This window comes from Pezoporus flaviventris, unplaced genomic scaffold (genome assembly GCF_033815535.1).
Source record: "Pezoporus flaviventris isolate CSIRO_AGI_PZ_B2104156 unplaced genomic scaffold, CSIRO_AGI_Pfla_v1 ptg000066l, whole genome shotgun sequence".
Classification (NCBI taxonomy): Eukaryota; Metazoa; Chordata; class Aves; order Psittaciformes; family Psittacidae; genus Pezoporus; species Pezoporus flaviventris.
In genome coordinates this window covers 19,037,020-19,063,371 of record NW_026892614.1, presented here as the reverse complement: position 1 = coordinate 19,063,371, position 26,352 = coordinate 19,037,020, and the positions used below count along the sequence as shown (strand labels likewise).

General features: G+C 41.0%; 1 protein-coding gene across 1 annotated transcript in view; it reads right to left on the bottom strand.

Annotated features, from left to right (window-relative positions):
• The window catches only part of AGPAT4 (1-acylglycerol-3-phosphate O-acyltransferase 4), an 84,805-nt gene that overhangs the window by 11,378 nt on the left and 47,075 nt on the right, over positions 1 to 26,352 (bottom strand). Inside the window, exons 4-8 of the mRNA XM_061471419.1 lie at positions 24,546 to 24,715; positions 13,939 to 14,100; positions 11,477 to 11,630; positions 4,763 to 4,865; positions 2,565 to 2,640 (exon numbers count right to left, since the gene is read on the bottom strand). Of these exons, the coding sequence (XP_061327403.1) occupies positions 2,565 to 2,640; positions 4,763 to 4,865; positions 11,477 to 11,630; positions 13,939 to 14,100; positions 24,546 to 24,715 (665 nt within the window). The remainder of the gene's footprint in view (positions 1 to 2,564; positions 2,641 to 4,762; positions 4,866 to 11,476; positions 11,631 to 13,938; positions 14,101 to 24,545; positions 24,716 to 26,352) is intronic.

Sequence of the window (26,352 nt, the reverse complement as noted above, 5' to 3'; positions counted from 1 at the left end):
AGGAGGTGAAAAAAAGAAAACAAACATGCAAGGGCTTGCCAGGTTGTGGCTATTATACAGTACCTCTTCAGAGGAGGCACTAAGATGCTCAGCCTGGTCCTTGTTACAAAGGGAATCTTTCTAACAATGGCAGCTCAAAAAAACAACATTAAAAGGAATAAAACCCCAAGAAAAGGCAATGTGCAACTCAAATCGCACCTCTGTCATAATCTGGCATTAACTGATACAGTGCTGGCCATCTGTGGAAGGAAAAATTACAAAATTCACCCAAGGTGAGGAAGAAGTACATGGACGTGTTTGGTTTAGAACAGCACAGTACCACTGTTACCCGGCAAAGCCCTTGCTCACTACATTTTCGTCAGTGGCTAAAGCAGAAATTGAAGGTAAGTAGCAAGGACATAAACACACCAGATTCCCAGAGCAGCATCTCAGAGGTACATGCAACTGAGATCAGGCAATGAGGTAAAACCAACAGAACAAGCTTTACTCAGACTCTCACTCCTTTAGTCATGATAGTTTAAAAAAAATAAAAGTAATGTCCCTTCATGTCCACTAAACTGCTGATTTCATTACTCATTCAAACAGCATCGTGGCCCTGTCACCACAAGTACACAGCACTCCAGCCTTGACCTCCCTGCCTTTGGCACAATCCTGCTACTAAATCGTGCTACTAGAGCATAACTCAGCACACAGTATGCAAGTCTTGAGAAGGTACTGGAAAATTATAAAACCCACTGAGAATAAGCAGTGGTTCATGCATCCATAATGCAAGATAAAACGGGCTGTTTTTCAGTAGTATGCATACTTACCTTACTTTGAGACAGCAAATGGAGTGTTACAACAAAAATACACAAAGCAGGGGATGAGTGTGTATGTTGTAATTAATTACTGCCCTTTGAAGACAGCTTTGTTACATTTTATCACAAATATTTACTGACTCTGAAGACATTAGCCTGAAACAGATTTCATTTTTGGAAACAACATGTAGGTGGCAATGCTGCTTGCTATCCAACCTAAGACCAATTATCTTTTTAGAGATGCATGGCAGAAAGGTGAAACAGAATTGCAGTATTACCCTGCAGATAGGCTTTCATACTCTTGGAACTTTTGATGAAGTTGTCCCTGCTCTACATTCTCCCAGTCTGATTTTACAGAGACATGGGCTTGCACAGAGCGGGAATGACTGCAATGAAGTAACAGTTTCACTAATGCAAAACAGCTGAAGAGGAACATACCACCTTCAGAAAAAAGAAACAACAAACAAAACCATCAAACAAAAAAAACCCTAAGCATTAAAAAAAATGCCACATCTAAAAAGGTTTTAATGGAGAGGAAAACTGAACACACATTCCTTCCTCCTATATTAAATAGGAAATTACGGATTTAACCAATCAGCAAACAGTTTTTATGAAGAATGCAGGACAGTTGAACCCTCTGTACTAGAAATAACTGAGTGTTCACCAAAAAGGGAATAATAGAAAAAACTTGAAAGTAATTACTGCAAACTATGTAATAAGGGACTTAGGAAAACAATAACCACATTCTCATCTGATATGCTCTTGTCTTGCAAAGGTCTAAACAATTCTCTGGAAAATGAAGCAGAGTTACAGATCAACTTACAGTAGCAGAAAGTGGACTTTTCGCAACATCCAGCTAACATGGTGTTCTGTGTAGAGTACAGCAAACAGCACAGCAGAAACCTTGCCGCCCCAGTGAGAGGAAACCAGAGTAGCTATATTCTATCTTTTCTAAATCCAAAGCACTGCTGTATTCCAGTCTGAATACATAAGTTAGATCAATTTATTGAAACAAATGGATCTGCCAGGCCCTCATGCCTTGCATACCTATGACTCCCACTGACTGAAATGGGACTGCTGCATCTATTCAAAGAGTGCATCCCTCAACCATTATCTCCTATGTTCATAAAAACAAAAGCCATGAGAAACAGATTCTGAAAGTCTGAATAATGCATATGGAAGTATTTGGAAAATAAAAATCAAAATCAGCAGCATCTACAAACACACAGTCATTATTATTCTGCCCCCATCTTATGTAATTAGGAATCTTAGATGCATGCCTTCTACGCACACAACGTGAAAGCAATTTATCAGCCTGTCCTATTACTGTTGAAGCTTTGCTTTGGCAAAAAAGAAAAGGGAAAAACAAGGGACAAAAATTGTAATACACTAAAGCAAAATATACCTCATTTATCCCAGAAATTACTTCTTGATTTAGGAGGTGCCTTTCAGTGAAAGGGAGGCCTTCTACCAACCAGGAGGTAGTTGCGGTTTTATGTATCCTAATGCAACTTTCTAAAGAAGAGTTTTAAAACTGTTCTATAAAGGCTTGCTTAAGTTTTCTTTCTGTTGCTCTTTCTGTTGCAAAATAAAAGCAACCATGACTGACAGCACAAGACCAGTTTGCCTGGAGAAATGGAGCACTTCTCCTGAAAAACAAACAAACTAGCCCAAACCCCCTAAAGCAGGACCACCACACACGTACACCAGCAGTACAAACAATTGAGTACGAGTGGCTCACAAATGCTGTCTAGACAAAAAACCAACCTTTTCTTGATACAGCTTGTGAAGCCAGTTAGAACATTCCTGCTCATCTTCTGGGACTTCCTCTAGTGGAATCCGCCTGCCAGTGGTAAACAAGAGAAATTGAAGAATATTAAATACCTTGGCTCCCATGAACAGCACTTAACATTACACAGATTATTGAACTGACAGTAGACTCAACTCCATATTCCACCTTTTTTTAATCTGTGGTAACTGCTTCCAGATCATCAAAGCACAGTTTACTTCTAGAAACGTTCAGTTTTCAGATGTATCTGAAATTGAGAGATTTAGATTTCTGAAACAGTAATGCATATGTCTGAGCTCACTAGAGCACCTTCCAGGTAAAGGTTTGCAATTTTCTGCTTCCAAACAAAGGTTGTGAATTAATTAATTTCTTACCCCACCTGTGGGGTTCAAGGCCGTGTTTAATCAGATAGGTATCAGGGATTAAAACCAAACTATTCTTATACCTAGGTTAAAGCAATCTAGTACTAACATTTCCCGTTCTTATAATTTTTGTTACGTACAGCTTGGTTGGAAAATTTCCAGCAAAACAGCTCCTATCACTGAAAAACCCTCTCTTGACAAAACAAAGATTTCATCACATTACATGAATTTTGGTCACTAATCCTGCAACAGAAAAAAAATCCCCTTGTCATCCTCATTTAGGTATGCTAATAGCAATACTTAACAATTTCACATTTTTCAATATAGCATATATAGTAACTAATATCCATTAAGAGCAACATCAAATTAACCTCCTTCAGCACAGGAGACAGCTCTTTTACAGTCAGGACACTCCTGTTTGCAGTTAATAAACTAAGAGGTATAATAATATTGGTTTGTTCCTTTATTTAAGAAAGTCATAAGATGACAAACATCAGATGTCAACACATTTTAAGCAGAGACTAACAAGAGCATCCAAATTTTGCAAACTTCTCCAGAGTGCAACACCTGCAGCACTTCAATAAGCAAATATGGAGACTTTGAAGAGCATCCCTAATGGGCCCCAATTAATTGCCAAAACAAATTTTGCCATGAGGTTTACCATTTACCATGTCTGTAAGAGCTTTTCAGGAAGCTCAAAAGGGCAGAAGAGCAAATAGCTGACCTGAGTTGTGAACAGCAATTTCCATGCTCTGCCAGACTGACTTGCAGCAGGCTGGAAGGGTGTAAAGGGAGACATAGTACGATGCACACCTCTGCAATGTTGGAGGAATGGCCCAGGCAGGTAGGGCCAGTTACTTCGCCATGAACACATGGCCAGCCAGGCCATGTACACCAAACAAAAGGCTACTAGGCTGATCTACCTATGAGACCCAAGTGGGGATGCAACTTCATGTTGCATCCATAAGGAATCAAAAGAAAATTTCCTTTTACCCTTGGGAAAACGGTTCTGAAGAAAATGTCTTTTTTTTCAAACAGGCAGAAGAAGAAAAGATCACCCTACTCCGCTTGACGTTGGTAGCCAAGATAAAACAGTTGGACTAGCCGATTATAGCTATAAAGGAGTTATGATGAACTTGTGGGATCACTTCTAGGCTCCTATGCTCAAACCCTAAACCATCACATAACCTGAGGGCCTGCAGCATGGGTGCTGCTGGTAGAACCTAGCATGGGAATAAGGGCTTTGAAACTGGCCCTTTTCCATGAGAATTATGGGAAACTGTTGGGGTATTCATCACTTATATAAACATTTATGATACAGAATCCAGGTAATTTTCTTTTCATTAAAAAAAGCCCTTCTTGGAAGGGAGGGAACAGCAGTCAAATACATTAACAACTACATCAAGCAGAGATAGGAACAGTCCTGAGCCTGACCTCCACCTGAGTGGGAGCTGTTGTGGCAGACAGGTGCAAAGCCACTCCATCTGAATACTTAGGTATTTGGTATTCTGGCCAAGTGAGTGAAAAGAGGCCCCACTGTTGCTGATGAGCTGACAAAAAGACACAAAAGTGAATAAGAAAATAACAAAAAAATCCTGCAGACATTCACAGGGTCCCCACATACTTACAGTCACAGTACTTTACAGGAAACCCTTCCTATCCCATATGAGGTTTTATCTGCAGTTGTGTGAAGCCAGGTTGGTAGAGATTTGCTATCCATTACCCACTCAAAAATACTTCCCTTATTTGTGGAATTGTGATTGCAAGCACACACTCCTGTATGGCAAAAAGGAATTAAAATATGGATTACTTGCCTTACATATAAATCTGCATGATATTTCTTTCCATTCAGAACTCCCAGCAATGTTGGATTCTCATTATTTCTAAAATTGAGGGTAGAATCATACACTGCAGAAACTACAAGAAGAGAAACAGGTTATGTTATTACTGTAGAATGGAAATAAGTCATTCTCTCTCAGGCAAGAAGCATATTTAAATATGAAGTCATTAGCAATAGCACCATAGTTTGAGCTGTTACCAAAGCAATGACAATGGAATATTCAACATGCAGTTTTTATGAAGCCAAATAACCAGCGACTCTTTCAAGAACTGCTCCAGTAGAATAGAAAGGTTTCCTCTCCACCCTTGTCTACCATCAGGTGCAGGATGTTGGGACACAGGGAGCACAGTTACAGTTTCTGTCAGTTAATATACCTAGGACATCCTACGAACCAAATGGCTTAAAAACTACTAGCATTCTCAACTCACTGTGAATGACACAACTCCCCTCCAAATCTGCGTAAATAACCAGGCAGATACACACTTTAATATTGACAAAGAATGGGTAAAGTGCGTGAGCCACATCCCACAGCAAGAAGGCTTAATGCAACTATGAATCACAGCGGCTCAAAACAACCTCGCCTTCATGTTCATTACTTGATAACTGAGGCACTTACTATACAGCAAAGGCAGAGACACAGTAACAGACCACATCCTGTGTGAGCTGGGCTGCTGCTATGAAGACGTGCAGCAGTGAGGGATATAACATACAAGTTTCACAGAACAAAACTATAACCAAGCTTTAAGCCTTGAGGAAACAACTTCTGCATTTCAGGACTGCGTGTAACAGTAAAAGTACTTGCAATGGTTGTTTGTAGTTTAACTAGGCAACATTAACAAGTAGTTTCTACAGAAAAAGTGTTCACTGTTTTAAACCACATAAAGTATTTCAAACAAGTTTCTCTGAAGACATCCTGAGAGACACTGTTTTCCTGATGTCACAAAATTACTAGATAGCAATTCATTCTCTTGACACTGAAACCAATTGCGTATCGTGGCATTAACACTACAATCAATGCCAGCCACAAAACTTTGATTTATTTATTTTTGATCACAAAAGCAACTAACATACACTTCACACGTAGCCTGCTACATTTGAGGTTTTCTGCTCTGAAGTTTTACAATAACAAACACTGAGATAGATGAACTATTGTGAGAGCTCCTGACCCACCTAGGAAAGCCTTTTATTAGACAGATTTGCTTTTCATTTTGAAACCTCTTTAGCTACAAGAGATAAATATAGCTTGGTCACAACATTTACCCCCAGAAACTCACCACATCATTTGTTATTGCAAAACAGAATTCATAGCCCAAAACAGAACAGCCTGGCTTCAGCTTTGCACGGAAATCCTGAAAGCAGAGGCCAAAACACTGTTGCTGATGCAGACTGTACCCTTCATTAACAACTCTACTCTTTTTCTACTACAGCTGGGTTTTTAGCCCAAACTCAAAACTACAACATGTAAGTGAAAATCTACTTTGAGCACACTGCTCTTGCTGTGCAATGTAAGTAGTAAACTGTATTTTGAATGAACTACCTCCCTCCATTTTTAAGCCGCTTAGTGTAGAAGGATTTTACTAATCTACTCTAATTTACAAATCCTATGTAATTGAAAGAAGACAAGAGCACAATTTGATTTACACAGGGTAAGCTTCTCAGTTTATTCTTTAATAGCCTGAGTTTATTCTAGACAAAAGGAACGCAGTAAGGGAAAATATGATGCACACAGGACTTGTAAGACATCTGCATTTGAGTTTTTATATGGATTGGGTGCTTGTTCAGACATACTGGAAGATGCTTCTCTTTTTCTGAAAAACTCCTGCAGAATTGTTCAGGAACATCTGTATGTGCTGATAACATAACACAGAGTTTTTCTTCACTCCAAGGCAAAAAAAAACCAAACAAAAATCCAATCCAGATTTTAACTAGTCTGTAGTTTGATATTCAGTTCAGTCCTTTTTTAACATCGCACTGAAATCTTTTGGTGCGACGAAGTGCTAAATCCAAGACAATGATAGCATATGCAGGAGAAAACAGACCTCTGTCATATCCAGATAGAAAACAAATTAAGACTTAAATTTTCCATTTTGTAAGTGCAGAAGAACAACATTAGACATATCAAAGAAAAAGACTGAATGGAATTAAAACCTGCCAGAAAGCCTCCACAGCCAAAGCAGAACTAGCATGCTGTGTGACACACTGGGGTTGTTTTTCATTAAATGTGTAATTCATAATTACATAATTAGAAGTGCGTATCTCATGACTGTCTCGTCTGAAAGCTGAAGAGTCCAGAAATTTCACGCTCTAAACCAAGTAAAAAACCCAACTCTACAGTACCTTGACAGCATCACAACTGTCTCACTCTCAGACTAATTTAGACCGTGTTGGAAAAGTTTTGTTTCAATTGCAAAACCAAATGCCTTCTCAAATAAGTTATCTTGAAGCATCTTTTTAATTAAAATCCAAACACAGTTCAGCATTTGGAAGCCTTTTCAAAGGCTCGGAACAGATCCTAACTGAAAACAACATTTTTCCAGCTAAACTGCTATTTTCTGACAAAAAAGGCTGGGGTTTTTGTTCTGTTTTCTAATCTCTGTCCAGGTTGTTTTTTTTTTTAATATATCTTCAACTTTTGGTTCCTCGTACAGCATTCTGACAGAGAGCTAGTTATCTGAGAATTTAAGACTTAATTTCTGAATTTCAACCCATGAAATTAACTCTCTGGAGAGGATTTTTCTTACTTCATCTGTCCTCTTGAATTTCATACATTATTTTGTGGGCATGGTGGATTATGCCAGTACAATCATCTGACAAATGGGCAACAAGTATGCCCACAGATTCATACTAGCCCCTCATTATCTGAAGTGAAGACTGTTTGGAAAGAGAGAGGAAGAGACAGTGGAATTCACTGTGCTGCTGGTACAACAGTCACCTTGACACAATCCTCCAACATTTAAGCTCTTGGTCAAAAATCACTCATCCTCTTAAACTTGGTACCTTGCTCAGGAGGATGACCAGGAGCCTCAGTAAAGATCAAAAAAGAAATCCAGGACTAAAGTGCAGTTCACGGGATAAAAAAACCATCATTGCAAAACCCCCAAACACTGTCATATTGAACTACACGTGCACATCATCCTGGAATTTATTCTCACACGTTGCCTCTTGAACAGTAGTTCCCAGCAGACACAATTGGAGGAAAAGGTTGGCAAGTTGGAGTTATCTACAACCCATCATGAGGCACATTTTTAAATACACATCTTAACTAAATAAAAACAGCTGAAAGGAACTGCCTGATATACAGCCAGGCAATAAAAGTAACAGTTAAATATATCTTCTGCAATATTTATGACATTTATTTTTAATATAAGTAATGGATGAGAGTTTTAGAAACAGATCTGTATTTTCATTTGCTTCCATGAACAGTATAGGCAGCAAACTCTGAAACCTAACACCAAGTTATTAAGACAGCAAACAGCTTCTAGAAATGAAGTTCTTGGGGACTGTGTCTGTACTAACAAACCAGTAGAGATGGTCACTGATAAAAACATCAAAACAAGTTCAAAAAAACTATTAAGAGCACTCCTTTAAGAATCAAACTGTGTGAAGAGATCTGAATTTGTGAAAGTAAGTCTCTGAAGAGAAAAGAATTCCATTATCACTTATAAAAGAAATTAGTTATGAGGGAAGGTCCTTTTCTTGTTATTTTGTGTGAAAGATATTTTTATCTTGCGGTTATTCTGACAATATGGAAGCAGTTTCCCATGTATGCACATTAAACTCCTTCTGAAGCTAAGTTTTTCAAAACAGATGGACTTGTCAGATTTTCACCAATGCCGGTTTCCAACATACAGAACTAGTGCATCAGGTAGCACCAAGAGTTGACACAAAGTTTTGAAAAAGACCATTTTGTGCTTGAATTACAGCTACAGCCACAGAAACCAGCATCCATACATCCTATCGTACTAAAGCCTCACAGGTTGAATCACACCCTTGTCAGAAAGGAGGAACAAATAACTGAGGAAAAGGAAATGCTGACCTCTTTGTCACACTCAGCTTGGAACTGGATCCAAACCATTTGGTTTGCCTTCAATGCTATGTCACACTGCAGCTATCTCCCTTAGTGAGGCATTCCAGCCAGGCCCACCACCCCTTGTGGAATAGCAGAAGTGCATTAGCTTAAGTGGGAGGCCCCAGAATAGGCTCAGCCAGCACTCAGCCCCATTCTCACACTTTCAGAGACAAGTAGGAATACCCCACTGCAGACCTGGCTACCAAAATGGGTGTGAATAGCGCCACACAGGATAGGTCAGCCTGCAAGAGTTACTCTTGTAGGTCACTAGTCATGTCACTGAACTAAAGTTATGAACGTCTGCTTGTTGCCATTGCTGCTTCTGCAGAACAGCAATTCAGCAGTCACACCAATGCTGTTTGTTAGAAGTAATTTGAAGCTGTAATAGAGGGATACAGTCACTGGCAGGTCTGCATTATACGACAGAGCATAACAATAAAACTTAGGGGATTTACAGTGAACAAGTCAAAGAGTACTTTGTACAAGGTAAATACTCAAAACAAAAATCTGCCCAAATTATTACAGCATACAGCCTCTGCATATATTGACACCTGCATGTGACCTCTTATAATGTGGGCATTAAATGTCCATGCAGGTTAACAGAGATAAGCGGTCAAACCTTATCAGTATACATGCAAGAAAGGAGCAATTTCTAGACAGAACTTACATTTCTAGATTATGGACTTTCAAAACAGACTTTCATCATACTCTCTATTCAAAAAACATTTCTGGACTTCCTTGTTACCTGTACATATGAATGTTATAAGGAGCTCTGTTTACAAAGGACTTGCAAATACTCTTCACATGTACCCCTTGTCTCTAAAGAAGACAAACATTATTGTAACCCACACAGTAGCTCTTATTATCTCACCCTCATTGCAAAAAGTGGCAAGGCAAATAAAGCAACATACCTAGTAGATTCTGCAACACCAGTCTGGGGTCATCAGCTGTGTCCCTCAGGTATGTTTTTTCAACAAAAACTGTGAGAAGCTATGACTCTGTGCTTCTCCTTGAACCCTCCACCTTACTAGCTGTACCCTGTTTGATCTAGCAAGTCACAGCTTCTGGATTGAGATAGCTACATACACTTCTCTAAGGATGTAAGTAACCCAGAAATGTCAGGCTTTTTTTTTTCTGAAGGTATTTCAAATATTCAGGATCCTAAGAAGCTTTACTGTAGTGTATCACATGAATGCCCAAAACTTTTTATAAAGGTCACTCATGTTCTTTAAAAATGTTTCCTTTTGAAATATTTTCCCATGAATCAACTACTTGTCCACAATCATACCAAGTTTGCTTGCTTTACTAACAGTAGTGAAAAGAAACAAAGCACCAAAATAACCTGTCCCTGATTCCCAGCTCAGGCACTGAAGGTCACAGAGTTTTGACTCAGCTCTTCTTCAGTGTCTTAAGTCTACCTCCCTCCACCCTCAGCAAAACAAGTCACCTATATTCAGAAGGGAAGGTTAAACTGTGCCCCTAAGGGCATTGCTGGATGCTGCAAATAACTTACCTCTTTTCCACATATCAGAAAAGATCCAATCTATGCTACCCATTCTGGGGATGGGAAGTTGTGGATGCCTAACAAGCTACAATAGTGATACCATCTACCTGACTTGCAAGAGGACATGTAGAATTAAAATAACAGAGAGCAAGACAGCTGACTTCAAAGCTTCTTTTTTTTTTTTTAAAGCAGCTATCCCAGATATGCCACATGAAAACATGTCTTCAAAGACAAGAGGTTTTGACATTAACTTCCGTCAAACTAGAACATTCTCTTCTAAACCACTGACCACTTTGTCTTTCTTACATATAAGCCTTCTAAGCAACACACAAATCTACCAAACCCCAAAGATACTGTAGCACTATGGCTAATTAGCACTGTCTTTCCTTTGCCCATGAAGTATACAGCAGAAGACTTCGGTGGATTTTATTAGTCAAAGAAAATCACTTCAAAGGTATGTGTGCCATGTTCTTACTGATGTTACTTTAGAGCTGGCAAGTGCAAGTAATTTTTATTACCCAGCTCCACAAAGAAACTAAAGCATACATCTATACAGAAATTTAAAGCAGAATAGGTTTTGATTTTAAAAGGGTGCTGAGGCAGACATTTACCAGAAGAGAATATTTAAGACACACTGCCTCAGATTCTCTAGTGATGGGTTAGCTTCATTTAGAACAGGATTGCTTAGTAAATACTAAGAAATACTGCCCTTTGACAAGAGGTACAAAATACGCAACCTGAGATCCCCCAATAGAGAGTCACAGTAACAGAAACCAAAACAAAAACAGGGAAAAAAAATCCCAAACCAAACCAAAAAAAAACCAAAGCCCCAACAAAAAAACCAACACACAAACCCCCCCAAAACAACCAAACCACAACAACAACAAAAGCCACACACAAAAAAAAACCCAACACAACAACCAAAAAAACCACCAAGGTGCCCCAGGACTTTGTTAGTAAAACCTAATCTTTAATTTTTGCAGGCTAGTGGAAGAAAAGTCAGAAAGGCTCCCAGGGCTTTTCTGTTATGACACATGCTGCAGGGAAAAGAAGAGCAAAGTGACAGCAGTTACATGAAATAACCATTTAGGATTGTTCCGTGTGACTTTCCTTACCTACATTTCTCAAACACTGCACGGTGACTGCAAATCCTTTTGTTCGTGGCAGCAGGTGGTATTTGAGCTTGGGCAGGCCTTTGGCTTCAGCTACCTGCATGCTAATCTGGTGCTTCTGTTCTGTGAACCTTGTGCCCTCGCAATGAATTAGGAACTAAAACCAAGAGAGAACTACAGTTAAACAGCAGCTCACATCTTCTGCATCTGTCTGACCAGAGGAGCCTCTAATTCTCACTAACACAGCCCAAATGAACACTGCTAGCAGGGACACCTCTAGCCAAATACACATTTAGCCGATTTAATTGCCCTGGAGCCTCAGCTGCCCCCACCCACCCAACTTGCCATCCTCTGGTTTAAACTCCAGCCTTTAGGCTTTAACATCTGCTCTGCTACTTGCTATCAGAACGACTTGATTTCTCTAAATGAGTCACTCCATCTTTAATAAGAGATTAGAAAACACTCAAAACATACCTCCTGTTGCAAATCTCTCACTGACGGTGTAGAGTTTGAGTGCCATGGTATCTAAACCTTGGTAACTGTCTAAACCAAACATTTCTAAGAAATGCTTCAGTGCCCAGCTTGCTTCCCATCACTTCAACCTGCTTGCTTTCCCTCACTTCAACCTGCTTGCTTTCCCTCACTTCAACCTGCTTGCTTTCCCTCACTTCAACCTGCTTGCTTTCCCTCACTTCAACCTGCTTGCTTTCCCTCACTTCAACCTGCTTGCTGTCACTATGGCATCAGGACTGCTGACAACTGCAGACAGTAACTATGATGCCAGCGACAGAACTGTTAAGAGATGCATGGCAGTAGATGCAGGACAGCTGAAAGCCCCATCCCCTTATGAGTGGAAGTGCTCAGACATGAACAATTGTAATTTTGCCACTGGCAGGCAGGGGAGAAGAACAGACAGATCTTTGGAGATTAACCACTTGCTCATCTGCTTTCTGCCAAGCCTGAATGTAAACTAACATGTCAGACAGCACTGCCAAATTGCAGAAGCTAAGTCTTCATAACCCACAGCAAAGATTTAGCCAACAAAGAAAGACTTAAAAAAACTAGCCAAGCAGCCAGCTTCAGTTCCAGTTCATCAGTAAAAGAGCATTTTTACTCATGCATCACATGCATAATGTTAAACAGCCAGATGAAACATACAGAAACTGATGAGAAAATCCTTCTGCTCTTTCTACCTTCCCAGGTGCTATTGCTGTGCATTTTGACATTATGTCACCATACAAAGGCAAATTATATCTACACACTGCAATAACACCAGATGTACATTAACAACTGTACGTCTCTCATTACAGATACAGCTCCTTCTTAGTAATCCCTCTACAACAGTATATAAAGAATGATAGCAGTTTGTGCTCACCAATTAGAACTGAACTGCCTAGGTGTGCAGATGGGCATTCACACCTTTGAAGAGTCACAGAGCACAGGCTTTGTGAGTTCTCTCCCTCTGAGAAAGATTGGAACTAGAAACTAAGAATCGTCCCTTTGCTGAACAGCCTCCTGCCTGGAAGTCACTTAATCGTTAATGGAAGCACAGAGCTGTGTTTCGGTTGCTTAGTGCTCATCTAAATCAATGACAATTTAAAAAAAAAAAAAAGAAGGAAAACAAAACCCAAAAAAGGTTTCGTTTCACAGAATGAAAGACAGAATATCTCTGTCTTCACTAGGAAACTGCTTCTTAAGCAATAGTTTCTGTAGGCCCTTGTAAAGCTGCTTAAGATACTATTTCCTTAACCAAACCCCTCTCTCACTATCCAGCTCACAAGAAGAAGGATTTTTCTGAATACCAAGAAGTGAAAAAATTCAAAGGCTTTTCATTCCCTCTAGAACTAGGAAATGCCAGACAGGCTCCATGCTAAAAAATGGTGATGCAAAACACAGCACTTTTCTGTTACTGAAAGGTGACCCAAATCCTCTCCTTGTAACACAGCCAACGGTCCCAAAGGTCACTTCTCTGACAGGTACTTATCTGTGGCTTCCACTTCTACTGGGCCATGTCTGACCTACCACCTTCACAGGAATGGAAGAATCACAGGGAAATGGAAAAAGAAGATAATAGTTTGAACTCTGCAATCTAAGGTGAGACGCAAGCTTAGGTAAAGAATACAGCTAATGTGTTTCAATACAACATTGTTGCATGCATCTGATACACTGCCATGAACCCCTACAAGCTCCTGTACTTGGAGGACTACAAAGTTTACTGAACGACTGCAGTGGAGGTATTTTTGCAATAACATCTGTAGGGCTCCATACTACAGAAGAAGAAAACAGACAAGACAGACTATTACACAGAAAATTCAATTCTTAGAGAACACTCTCCTGATACTGCCAGGAAGCTTATGAATCAGAGTTCTCAGGAGCAACCTGGTGACTGTCACATATTGTCTATGCCCTTCATACTACTCCAAGCACTACAGCACTTTACACTCCACTTGTTAGTCATCACTCACCCAAAAGTTTTCAGGGTAGTCCCGGAGATTCAGCAACTTCTGTACGACTGTTTTCCGATCTTCCTCCCACTTACGCTTGCAGAAGACTATCTCTAGGAAATACCACATCCAGCCAATGATGGGCATGTAGGAGAGCTCCTTCTTTGCAAGCACTTTGGCACTCTGCAAGACAGAGTTAAAGCAAATGAAGCAGTTACACCACTTACGGTTCTTCGTGGATATGCCACATGAACAATTAGACACTAATGATTCATATTGACCAGTCCCAGTTTTAACAGCAGCAAAACAAAGAAAAAAAAGTTTTCTCAAATGACAGAAGAGTGAAATCTAATCTCAGATATCAGCATGAAAGAAAACTTTAAGAATTAAATACACGTGTGTGTTCATGTGTTTGTCTATGCTACCCAAAAACTGAAACTCAAAACACAAGGCAAATTCCTTCAAACACTGAGAAATCCATTCAAAAGACCCAAACCATACAGAATGAAATTCGTAATTCGAATTAAGCAGACCCTTGGCAATAGCCCAGTCCTAAAGGACTCAAGTTTTTTTAAGATCTCTTGCAGCTAAACTTGTCCCCAAAGCTGGTACATCTCACCATGATGAAAAGCCCCACTACTCTGAACAAGCAGCAGAGCCAAGAGCCATTCCTGAACAACAATATATTGATGCATACACATGGTTTACCAATGGAAGAAAACATAACCACTAGAAACAACAGCAATAGAAATACTTCATTTGTGTTTTGGTTTGTTTATGGAAGGGCATTAATACTTACAGTAGCTATCTGTGTTACATTTCACTTTGTTATTTAATGAATAAAATGGCACACGTGTGCGTGTGTATATAGAAATTGTTGCTTTGGCATTTCCTGCAGAACAGTGACATTTTCTTAGAGGACAGATGGAGCAATTACGGTCCAGTTTCTATCCATGATATCATTATAAGCTATCCCATCAAAGTGCTCTGTAGGCAGGCTCCAGGACATCACATTTGATTAGTAGGAATTATCTACTGGTAGAAATTAACATCAATAGAAATTACTTACTTCTATTTTTTGGTCACTGCTGTTCATTTGTTTACTAGTGGAAGAGAGTTGACCTAATTCTTTATCTCAGCACATTTCTCTCATTTGTTTTTCTCCCTTGAGAAGGAAAATACCTTAAATAATTAAGCTATCTAAAAGCTCCTAAGACTGGAAGGCAAGTGCATGTCATATAGCTTCACTAGCAACTGTTACACAGAATCAGACCGGAAGATGACATAAGACAATTCCTTTTCTAAGAATGCAGGAACCATCATTGTCAAATGATTAACCACTTTGTAATGAAGTGCTGCCTCTTGATCATTTGAGAATTTCAGTGATGGAATGGCAGCAACACTGAGCCCAGGCTCCTCTTCCAGCTCCCAGACCAGTTCATATGCTCTTCCATTCTTCTCCCCCATACATGCCTGAGGAAGACAGCTGAGCCAAGAAACTCCAACTGATGCAAAGCAGTTTTGGCTGAGCAGAGAGGCCTAAAACCTTAGGGAACCACTGCCCACCTCAGCCACAACCAGGCCACCCATCAGCCACAGCCTAGTGCAAGCCACTGCACAATGAGGCAAACAGCAACAGTGTCAGCCCCCCAAAACAGAAAAAAGCCCATGCTCTTAAAAATTTATTTACAATAAGTACTCAGTATTGTAAGATCTACCATAAGCGTGCTCTTTATAGAATGTACAAGGCCTCCAGAGCACAGAAGCAGACTATTATTCCTCCCTCCTAGACTTTAGAACACAGGAATCCTAGTCCAAAAACCAAGCTAAAGTAACTATTTCACCATAGCGGCTTTCTAATGTTGGGTATATTTTTTAAAGTGTGTGAGTTAAAAAAGGGGCCACTGTTGTTATTCTTTCCCCAGTGAAACAAAGAAATGATGCTGTGAGCTAAGGTGTCGCGTAGCGAAAGCATAACCACAACAGCAGAATAAATGTTTGAATTCTTCCCCAGGGCACATTCTTACTCATTTTCTCTACCAACTCATTTTTAAAATTTAAAGTACTCTTCTAAACACGTGAGAGTATGGCTCCTTAGATGCACATAAAAAGAAACTAAATCACCTTATGCTATTTTGTGCATCTCATCTATCCTAGGAGTAGAAGGAAGGCTAATGACATAGAACTAATTAGAGAAAGGAAACTCCTCAGTGCATTATACTGGCAAGACTGCTCTTGTGTGGGAGGAATACATTAGGCCTCCCCTCAGAAGCTATCATCTCTCTTACAATAACCAGAGCTACAATCTGCTCTGTCTCAGTCATCTACCCACACACAGCTACCGCGTAAAAATCTGAAGGGGAAAATGCAGCTTCAGTTGACTTTGGCCACTAGGTTCTTCTTTACCAACGTGCTTTCGCAAAAATGTGACAATCACCTCTAACCTTCAACTTCAACTTGCTCCAGAGAGTAAATTTCATTTTAAAGTGCCTGATGTCTTCCATATAAATTGTCTTCTTGAAGGAAGTAAAATATTTTCAGTGCTCAGAACTGTCCAATTCCAACAGCTGTTTCATGAAATTACCACTGGATAGGGACAATTTGTCTACAGTTATAGCATTTTAATGCAGGTTAATTTCTTCTGCGCAGGTTTGTTCAGATGAAAATACCCATGAAGGTCTCCTTTCCTGAATGACTGCATTAACATCCCATTAAAAAATGTATTATTACAAGCTTACTTTAGATGCACTTGCTATGCTGTCACAGAAAGAAAATCTTGATTTATATATCCACCCTCAGTTATTCAATACTTTTTGATCACAGGATGCAGCAAACAGCATTAAATCAACCTGCAAAGTGAGGATGTCTAAGAAAATTTGTTCTACAGTTTCAAAACAAATTCATTGCAGTTGTAAACCATTACAGGAACAATCTGCTTTGTGAGTGATTTGCTCCCCAGGCTGCCCTCAGCACTGGCATACTTCTGATGATTCTGTTTGCTCTATTTTTGAAATACAGTATTCATTCATATTATACTTTCTGGGACATCAAGATGGAAAGATGTTTCTTTACTCCCTCAAAGCCATTGTTCCAGAAATTTACTTAGGCTCCTACTTTCTAATGCTTCATATTGAATAAAACTCTTCCATAAATGAAAGGTGACACAACAGTATTTTAGAGGACATATGCCCAAGCATATGGTAAAATGCTATGTTAAATATAAATAATAATGCAGTTTTGGCTGCCCACATGAACAATTACATAATTTAGAATCTAAGTTGGAAAAGACCTTTAAGATCAGAGTCCAACCATTAACCTGTCACTCTCAAGTCCACCACTAAACCATGTCCCTAAGCACCTCATCTACACTTCTTTAAATACCTCCAGGGATGGTGACTCCAACACTTCCCTGGGCAGCCTGTTCTAGCACTTGACAACCCTTTCAGTGAGGAAATTTTTCCTAGTATCCAATCTAAAGCTTCCCCAGCACAACTGGAGGCCATTTCCTCTTGTCCTATTGCTTGTTACTTGGGAAAAGAGACCAACGCCTGCTTCACTACAACCTCCTTTCAGGTAGTTGTAGAGAATCGTAGGGTCTCTCCCGAGTCTCCTCTCCATGCTACGCAAACCCAGTTCCCTCAGCTGCTCCTTATCGAACTTGTGCTCCAGACCCTCCATCAGCTTTCTTGTTCTTCTCTGAATATGCTCCAGCACCTCAATGTCTCTCTTTTAGTGAGGGGCTCAAAACTGAACACAGTATTTCAGATTCAGCCTCACTTGTGCCAAATACAGGGGGACGATGACTTCCCTGGTCCTGCTGGCCGCACTATTTCTGATAGAGGCCAGGATGCTGTTGGCCTTGGCCACCTGGGCACAAAATGGCGCATGTTCAGCCATCTGTTGATCAACACCCTCAGGTCCTTTCCCACTAAGCCACTTTCCAGCTACTCTTCCCCAAACTGTAGTGTTGCATGGTGCAAAGGACTGTTGTGACTCAAGTGCAGGACCTTGCACTTCACCTGTTGAACCTCAAAAGGCTCAGTCCATCAATTCAGCCTGTCCAGATCCCCTATAGAGCCTTCCTACCCTCAAGAAGATCAACAGTTCCACCCAGCTTGGTGTCATCTGCAAACTTACAGAGGGTGCCCACAATCCCCTTGTCCAAATCATTAAAAAAGGATATTAAACAAAACTGGCCCCAGTAATGAGCCCTGGGGAGCACTACTTGTGACTAGCCACCAACTGGATTTAACTCCATTCACCACCACTCCTAGGGCTTGGCCAGCCAGTCAGTTCTTTTACCCAGTGAACAGCACACCCATCCAAGCCATGAATGCTGTGGGAAACAGTGTCAAAGGCTTTACTAAAGTCTTGGAAGACAAAATCCACAGCATTTCCCTCATCCACTAAGTGGGTCACCTTGTCATAGATGGGGATCAGATTAGTCAAGCAGGACCTGCCTTTCACAAACCCATGCTGACTGGGCCTGATCACCTGATTGTCCTGTATGCGCCACGTGATAGCAGTAAAGGTGATCTGTTCTTCTCTGGCACCAAAATCATCCTGACAGCCCTGTAGTTCCCTGGATCCTCCTTCCAGCCCTTCTTATAGAAAGGCATCACATTTGCTAACCTCTATTAAACGAGGAACTCTCCAATTAGCCAGGACTGCTGATAAATTAGATGGTGAGCACTTCCGCCAGCTTCCTCAGTACCCTTGGGTGAATCCTATCTGGCCCCATAGACTTGTATGCATCTAAGTGGTGTAGCAGGTCACTGACTTGGATTATGGGGCCTTCACTCTGCTCCTCTTCCCTGTCTTCCAGCTCAGGGGGCTGGGTACCCCAAGAACAACTGGTCTTACTATTAAAGACTGAGGCAAAGAAGGCATCAAATACCTCAGCTTTTTCCACATCCTTTGTCACTGTGTTTCCCCCTTCATCCAATAAAAGATGGAAATTCACCTTTGTGAATGTATTTATAGAAACATTTTCTCTTATATTTTATGACAGTAGACAGATTAAGTTCTACTTGGGCTTTGGCCCTTCCAATTTTCTCCCTGCCAACAACCAACCTTACAACATCCTTCTTGCCCTCCTGAGTTGCTTGTCCCTTCTTCCAAAGGTCATAAACTCTTTTTTTTAACCGAGTTCCAGCCAAAACTCTGCTCAGCCAGGCCAGTCATCTCCCCATTGGCTCATCTTTTGGCACATGGAGCCAGCCTGCTCCCACGTCTTTAAGACGTCCTTATTGAAGAATGTCCACCCTTTCTGGACTCCTCTGCCCTTCAGGAGTGCCTCCCATCAGACTTTGTGTACCTGAAACAGGTCAAAGTCTGCTCTCTGGAAGTCCAAGGCAGCAGTTCTGATGACCCCCCTCTTACTTCAAGAAGAATCATCCATAAACTCTATAATTTTGTGATCATTATGCCCAAGTTGGCCTCCAACTGTCACATCACCCACAAGTCCTCTATTCACAAATGACAGGTCCAGCCATACACCTTCCCCAGTTGGCTCACTCACCAGCTGTGACAGGAAGTTATCTTCCACACACCCCAGGAACCTCCTAGACCATTTCCTCTCTGGTGTATTGCATTTCCAATAGACATCTGGTAAGTTGAAGTCTCCCACAAAACCAAGGGTTAGCTATTACAAGACTTCTCCCAGATGCTTATAGAGTACTTTGTCTGCCTCCATTCAGGTTGGGTGGTTTATAACAGACTGCGACCATGATGTCTGCCTTGCTGGCCTTCCTCCAATTCTTATCCATAAACAACCCTATCATCATTATCATTAAGGTCTAAACAGTTAAAACACTCCCTAACATACATGGCCACCCCACCATCTCTCCTTCCTTGCATGTCCCTTCTGAAAGATCTATAGCCACCCACCCACCCACCCACCGCAGCACTCCAGTTGTGTGAGTAATCCCACCATGTTTCCGTGATTGCAGCTATGTCATAGCCTTCCTGCTGCACAACAGCTTCCAGCTCCTCCATTTGTTGCCTATGCTGTGTGCACTGGTGTAGATGTACTTCAGTTGGGCTATTGATCCCACCACCTTTATGGGGGAAGAAGCCCCAACTCCTACATGACCATTCTCAGGCACTTCCATGGTTTCTAACACGTCAGTAATCCTGGCATCTTTGCTGCTGCATGGATCTCCAACCCCTCCCTTGAGTGAGATGGCAGACTGAAGGACCTTGCAAGCACACTGTCCCTCAAACATCTGCCTGCCATACCCAAGGCTTATTTCTACCTGGTTTTATCCCGTTTACCCCTAGAATCTAGTTTAAATCTACTAACGTATTAAAATGTGCAAGAACTACTGTGTTCACATAGCTTCCGGTCCCATATCAAAACCTATAAAAACTGCTCACACCTATATTTAAAGTCATACTCAGTTTTTCCAACAGCCAGCTTCAACATAAACAGCTTTTAAATAAAATTTAGGTTTCCTAGCACATAGAACAGACAGTTAAAAATTATTACATGTGCTTGGCAATTTTTTATGAGAAACTAAAAGCCAAGTAGTTAACAACTAACAACTAACTACAACAACTAACTCATAATAGTTTTCTGCCTTGTTTACCCTGCCAAGGAATAAAAACTATGGCCTCTTTTGGAAATGCACAGATTTTGATGCCAATACACTGAGCCGCTCAGTATAATGTTTATGTTTTGCCAAGGTAGAAAGACCACCCACATCAATGACTTAAAACTCAAAGACAGCAGAAGATGAACAGATAAAGCGGCAGGTTCAGTTTTAAAGAACACACAAATTTTGCTAATACAACTGACTTCATCTCAGAAAAAAGGGTTACTAAAATTAAAGAGCTTTTTTATCACTGCTGGGTCAGATCAACCAAAGATGCAGAAGAGTAAAGTGAATCCTGGCAGGGAGTGTATTAACGTGCTTTTGGTCTAAATGCTGAAGAACACCTCCCTGCTCAGAACATGCCTATGTCTTGACCACAAGTTCTTGGTGTCCAGTGGGTCTGTTTTAAAGAGATACTTAGCCTACAACTTGAAGAAACTAAATGCTACTGATGTGTTTAAATGCTTATACAGTAGCTAGGCTGTCCATCACTAAGAAGGTGGTAAGTCCTAGGACTAGAATGTTACAAAAAGGAAAAGGGCATAGCACAGGAGAGTTCAGGGACCTATCACCAAGACCACATCTCTATTTACACAACAGAGCAACACACAGACACCAGAGTCAGTATCTCCCCCAGCCATTGCACCAAGCATGGAGTGGAAAAGCAGAGAATCCACAACACAATCATCACAGTCATCCTGTCTCAGGGTCATAACAGACCTGTCCTTTTATTACGAAACACTTGTGTGAATAAAGCTCTATCTGTTGGGGCTATGCTACTTCCAACCCTACAGAAAGCCAAGTCAGAAGCGCAGCTCCTCCTTCCCTCACAGCTTGCTGCGTACACCTCTGTTTGAGGAGCTGGGACTCCACCATCCCTGTGGACATCCATGCCGCCCACAGCAGCACGATGCTGACTTGTCATCAAGTACCCCTGCATTCTCTCCCTTCTGCACACATCACTGAGGACTGGCAGCACAAGGAGGTGGGTATGTGTGGCTGATGGGTGTCAAAGACAAAACAAAACAGGAAGATCCCTTTACAAAAGAAAAAAACCATGCCACATGTGGAATACAAATGTAAGTGATTAATAGTTTGGGCTGAACAACAGGTTTGCCTGAAATCCCTGTTGACTTCTAGGTTTTCTGAAGCTTACTTCCTTCTAATTTCCAACAATAACCAAAAACTCTTCTAAGGCTTGGTTCTGCAAACAATTACAAACCAGTAAGTTCTGCTGCACAGAATCCAACTGCAGCTAGCAAGACAATCTCAGTGGCTACAATACCTTGCAAGAGTAAAAGCGAGCACAGAATTGCTGCTTCATGCGGTTTTCTCCTTCTCCACTATAAATGAATAGGTCTCTGTCTCTCAGCACTTTCAGCCCATTGCCTGTGAGCATTTTCAGTGGGTACTCCAGAGGTATCATATTAAAGAAAAATATTTAAAAGTAGCATCAATGTTAGCATTGTCTATTCCCCCCACTCACCCCCCGAAATTCTCTACCCTATCCCACTGAGGACAGTGCAGGGGACTTAGGAAGTGGCTGTAAGGTGTTTAGCTGTCTGCTGGGTGAAACTGGGCTTACCAAGTGAAAAACAACAGCATTTAGTATCTTCATTTAATAAAAGTTCAAGCTGCAAAATACTGAGTTTGGACACATGCTTGTGACACTGTTAAAAGCACTGGTGGTGTCTGCAGTGGCTGCAGGGTACAGCTGGATGTCACAACAAAGCCATTCTGTCTGCCTGCTGCAGCCAAGCACAATCAGTCCCAGTTCCTTCAGCCCTAAATCGTCTTCACCTTCACCCTTTTCTCCTACCCCAGTCATCTCTCCTTTCTTTACTGTATTAGTTAAGGCAGGAGAGAGAGAAGGGGGTCTCTGAAACAGGCCAAAACAGAGCAGACAGGCACCAGAACAGATGCAGGAGACAGGATGGCATATGCAAGATTTTCTTTTCAGTAGCAGGGGACGCAAGATCAGCTTAGTAAGGTATTGGTAGATACCTAAAGCTTGCATAGAAATTTCATGGAGTATAAAATCAAAGAGCATTAAATATAAAACACCACCCGAGCATAAATTCCCTAAGCTACAAAATGCTGGAGGCTGGGATGCCACTTAGGAATCTCTCTGGACGCTTGTCTTTTTAACTCCTTTTCCCAGCCATCATCCCTCAGGATAATGGGTCCTACATTCCTAGTTGTGCTGCCATACCAAACCCTGAAGCTTCGCACAGTGCAAACTCACGTAAGGCAGCACAAAGGCAGGCCAAGCTACACTCCAATCAGGAAACCAATTGTGCATAATTTTCAATTTAAAATGGATTAAGATTAATCTCAACTGGTTGCCCCAACAGGGAAATGCACTGCTTTGGTGGGTAAAGACATCTATGCAAATGACAGCACATGGGAACTATTTCTTCCTGGAGCAGTTTCTGGGAAGTAAAACCACATTACTCAACTACAAAAGTACATTACTCAAGACTGAAATAGTTTAAAAAAATAAAAATAGGAAAAAAAATTAAAAAGCACATAGCAAAAAAAAAACCCCAAACAACTGAGAAATGACTGTAAGCGTCTAAAAAAACCTGAAAATTATTTTCAGTTAGTGCAGCACAGTAATTGTTCAACATTTATGCTTCTACACGGTGGTTTTCTTATGCATAGGGAGCAATATAAAAAAATAAAACATGATCCTGATTACCCTGGGAAACTATTAAAAAAAAAAATGATAAAAGCTAATGAGATTCAATCCAATCACACAGCACCAATGTAAAACAGGAGATTTTTGACCTTGTAGGTCCCTATTAGTTTGTACAGAAATAATCCTTTAATTTTCTACAACGGTGCTTTCTGAAGCACCACTTGATCCTCTAAAACACAGTTTTATTTAAAGAACTGTAGCCATTCGGCTTACAAAATTAGATAGGCTATACTCAGAAACACCTCTATAACAAGCACACAGAAGAGAGAATGTTTTTGGCATGTACATCTGCCTGCTAGGACAGGTTTCCCTACATCTCCAGCTGCCTTATGCTATCCTCCAGCTCTGTTCTCAAGTCCTAGACATTATGGTAGAATTGTTCCTCAGTGATCAGGAGCCAACAGCCATTTTGGCAATATGCAGGGCCTGTAATGTTTAGGTTCATTTTTCTCCAGTTTTAAGAATCCTTTCTTATTTAAGTAGACTGTCATTGTTGTAATTTGAAAATGACTGGAGTGGTGCCTAAATGTCCAGGAAATGCAGAGTCCAAAGGAAAGGCCACAAGATGTCTTAGGTTCACACAGTCCAAGGTCAAGACTTGACAGCAGCCAGCAGCAAAGTTGGAAGAGAACGCTGCAGATATGCCAAAATGAGGTATTAGTCTGCTTTCTTAGGAGAAGAAACTCTTATCTAAATTCCTTGTAGGCAGGGAATGTCATCACCACCAAATAATTAAGTCAAGCTGTCTTAGGAGCGATGCTTGAATCATCCCCATGAGCTGACAGGGGAGAAAAAACCACCCTGAAAACAAATGCACATGTACTCCTAGCCTAACTTAATAGTGTATTTAACCATGACTAAGTCACTCCTCCCCCATCTCGTACTAGCTATAACCTGGTTAATGCTTTCACTTGAGATGACAGCTCTTTCATTCTGAGAGACAGAGACTACATCATTCAAACTCTAGCTGTGGGTTTGTAAGACTACACTGGAGAAAGCAAAGTCTACGATTTACTGGGAAAGAATCTCAGAACAGCTCATCCTTCTGCAGCACAATGAACCGTAATAGTTATCTAGCAAGCACACAGAAATAAACAACTGTAATGACCTCCTCAGGTTAAAGTAATAGCTCCATCAGCTATAACTGTAGTGCTTTTAACACTTCCATGAACGCTCCAGCAATCCTGTCTCTGTATTCTGTACTTGCACTGCACTGCTTTACGTTCACCTCTCTAATTCTAGAGAGGGAAATTTGAGCAAGAATTTGTTGTGGGGTGTTTTTCCTGCATTTAAGAAGAGGAAGTTTATTTTAAATGCTAAAGAAAACTCACCCCCAAGACCCCAAATCTTTCACAAAAGTTCCAACCACAGAGAAAGTCGATTTCAAAGTTGTGATTAAGGATTACGATGGCATTCTCCTTCCCGTACTTGGAGTAACTTTGTGGGTCAGTGTAGAGAGTGCAATTGGTGCCTGACCACCATTCCAGTAACATCACCATCTCTGGAATAAAGAACAAGACATATATGAATGTACATCGTATATGCAAAGCCACAAGTTAGTAACATGTTAAAAAGCATCAGTCATTTCAACCAGCACATAGCAAGAAAGGGCTGTAACGAAGCTGAAATGCTGAACATAAATCAGACAGTCACACATCTTGGTACAGCAAGGCAGGGACAGAGGAGAGAAGGAAAATAAGGATATTGCAGGGAAAGAAGGAGCAGAAAATTTCCACAGTGATACTGAGGAAAAGGAGTTCCATTTATTTGAAACCTGCAAATTCAATGCTTCAAAAATCAGTAATTTGCATTCAAAATTCAAATTATCAAAAGACATGTAAAATTATCATCCACTAGTACAACAAAATTAGATGAAGAACAGAAAAAGCTTTTAGAAGGAAGAAACGCAACTATTCCTGCCATATACAAGTCACCATGCTCCTCTAAAAACTGTACAGTTTTAGACCACAGAGCAGTTCGGACACGACATCTGCAACCCGCTCTGTTACATGTACACCTTATGCATCATCCTGTTAACTTGTCAGAAGCAACTGTCATACGACCTCCTACAACTGATGCACTCTACATTTGGCAGGGGTGCATCAATCCTCTAGAGCAAAGCCAATAGCTCAGACTGGACGAAGAACTTCCATGCCCAGACCAAAGGTAAGGTGAGTGGCTGGCAAAGTGTGTAGAACCAAGGATAGTTATTAATAGCATAACTATCAGCATGTCCTTTAGCTGATGTGCGGATGAAGTAAACTGGCGGATGGGAGGGAGGGAACAGGGAAGGAGAGAAAACAGGGAAATGACTGTTAAATATCTCAAAGCCACTCTGGATTTGCATGCAGATTTACAAAAACCTAACTGTAAGAAATGATAAAAGGACTGGGAGGACAGTGAGAGCTGTTTAAAACACAGGTGTACTTAGAAGCTGGAGTGTGTTTTCTCAGCAGTTTCCTAGTGACTATCATATAACTGTCACCTTCCTATTTGCTGGTCCCACTATCAAGCACAGGCAAGAAGTAGGCTTTCACAGAATCACAGAACGGAATGGGTTGGAAGGGATCTTCCTTGTTTAGAGACAAGGATGCCATGTAGAAGAGTGTCAAATGCTTTGTACAAGCCCAGGCAGACGACATCATTTGCTATTCCCTTATCTACCAATGCTGTAGCCCCATCACAGAAGGCCACCAAATTTGTTCGGCAGGACTTGCCCTTAGTGAAGCCATGTTTGCTGTCACCAGTCGCCTCCTTATTTTCCATGTGCCTTGGCATAGTTTCCAGGAGAACCTGCTCCATGATCTTGACAGGCACAGAGATGAGACTGACTGGTCTGTGGTTCCCTGGGTCTTCAATTTTCCCTTTTTTAAAAATGGGGATTATGTTTCCCCTTTTCCAGTCAGTGGAAACTTCACCTGACTGCCATGACTCCTCAAATATTATGGACAGTGGGTTAGCCACTTTATCTGCAGTTCCCTCAGGACCCACAGATGCATTTCATCAGGTCCCATTGACTTGTGCACCTTCAGGTTCCTTAGATGATCTTGAACCTGATCCTCTCCTATAGTGGCCAGTTCTTCATTCTCCCAGTCCCTGCCTTTGCCTTCTGTGACTAGGGCAGTGTGGCTGGAGCAC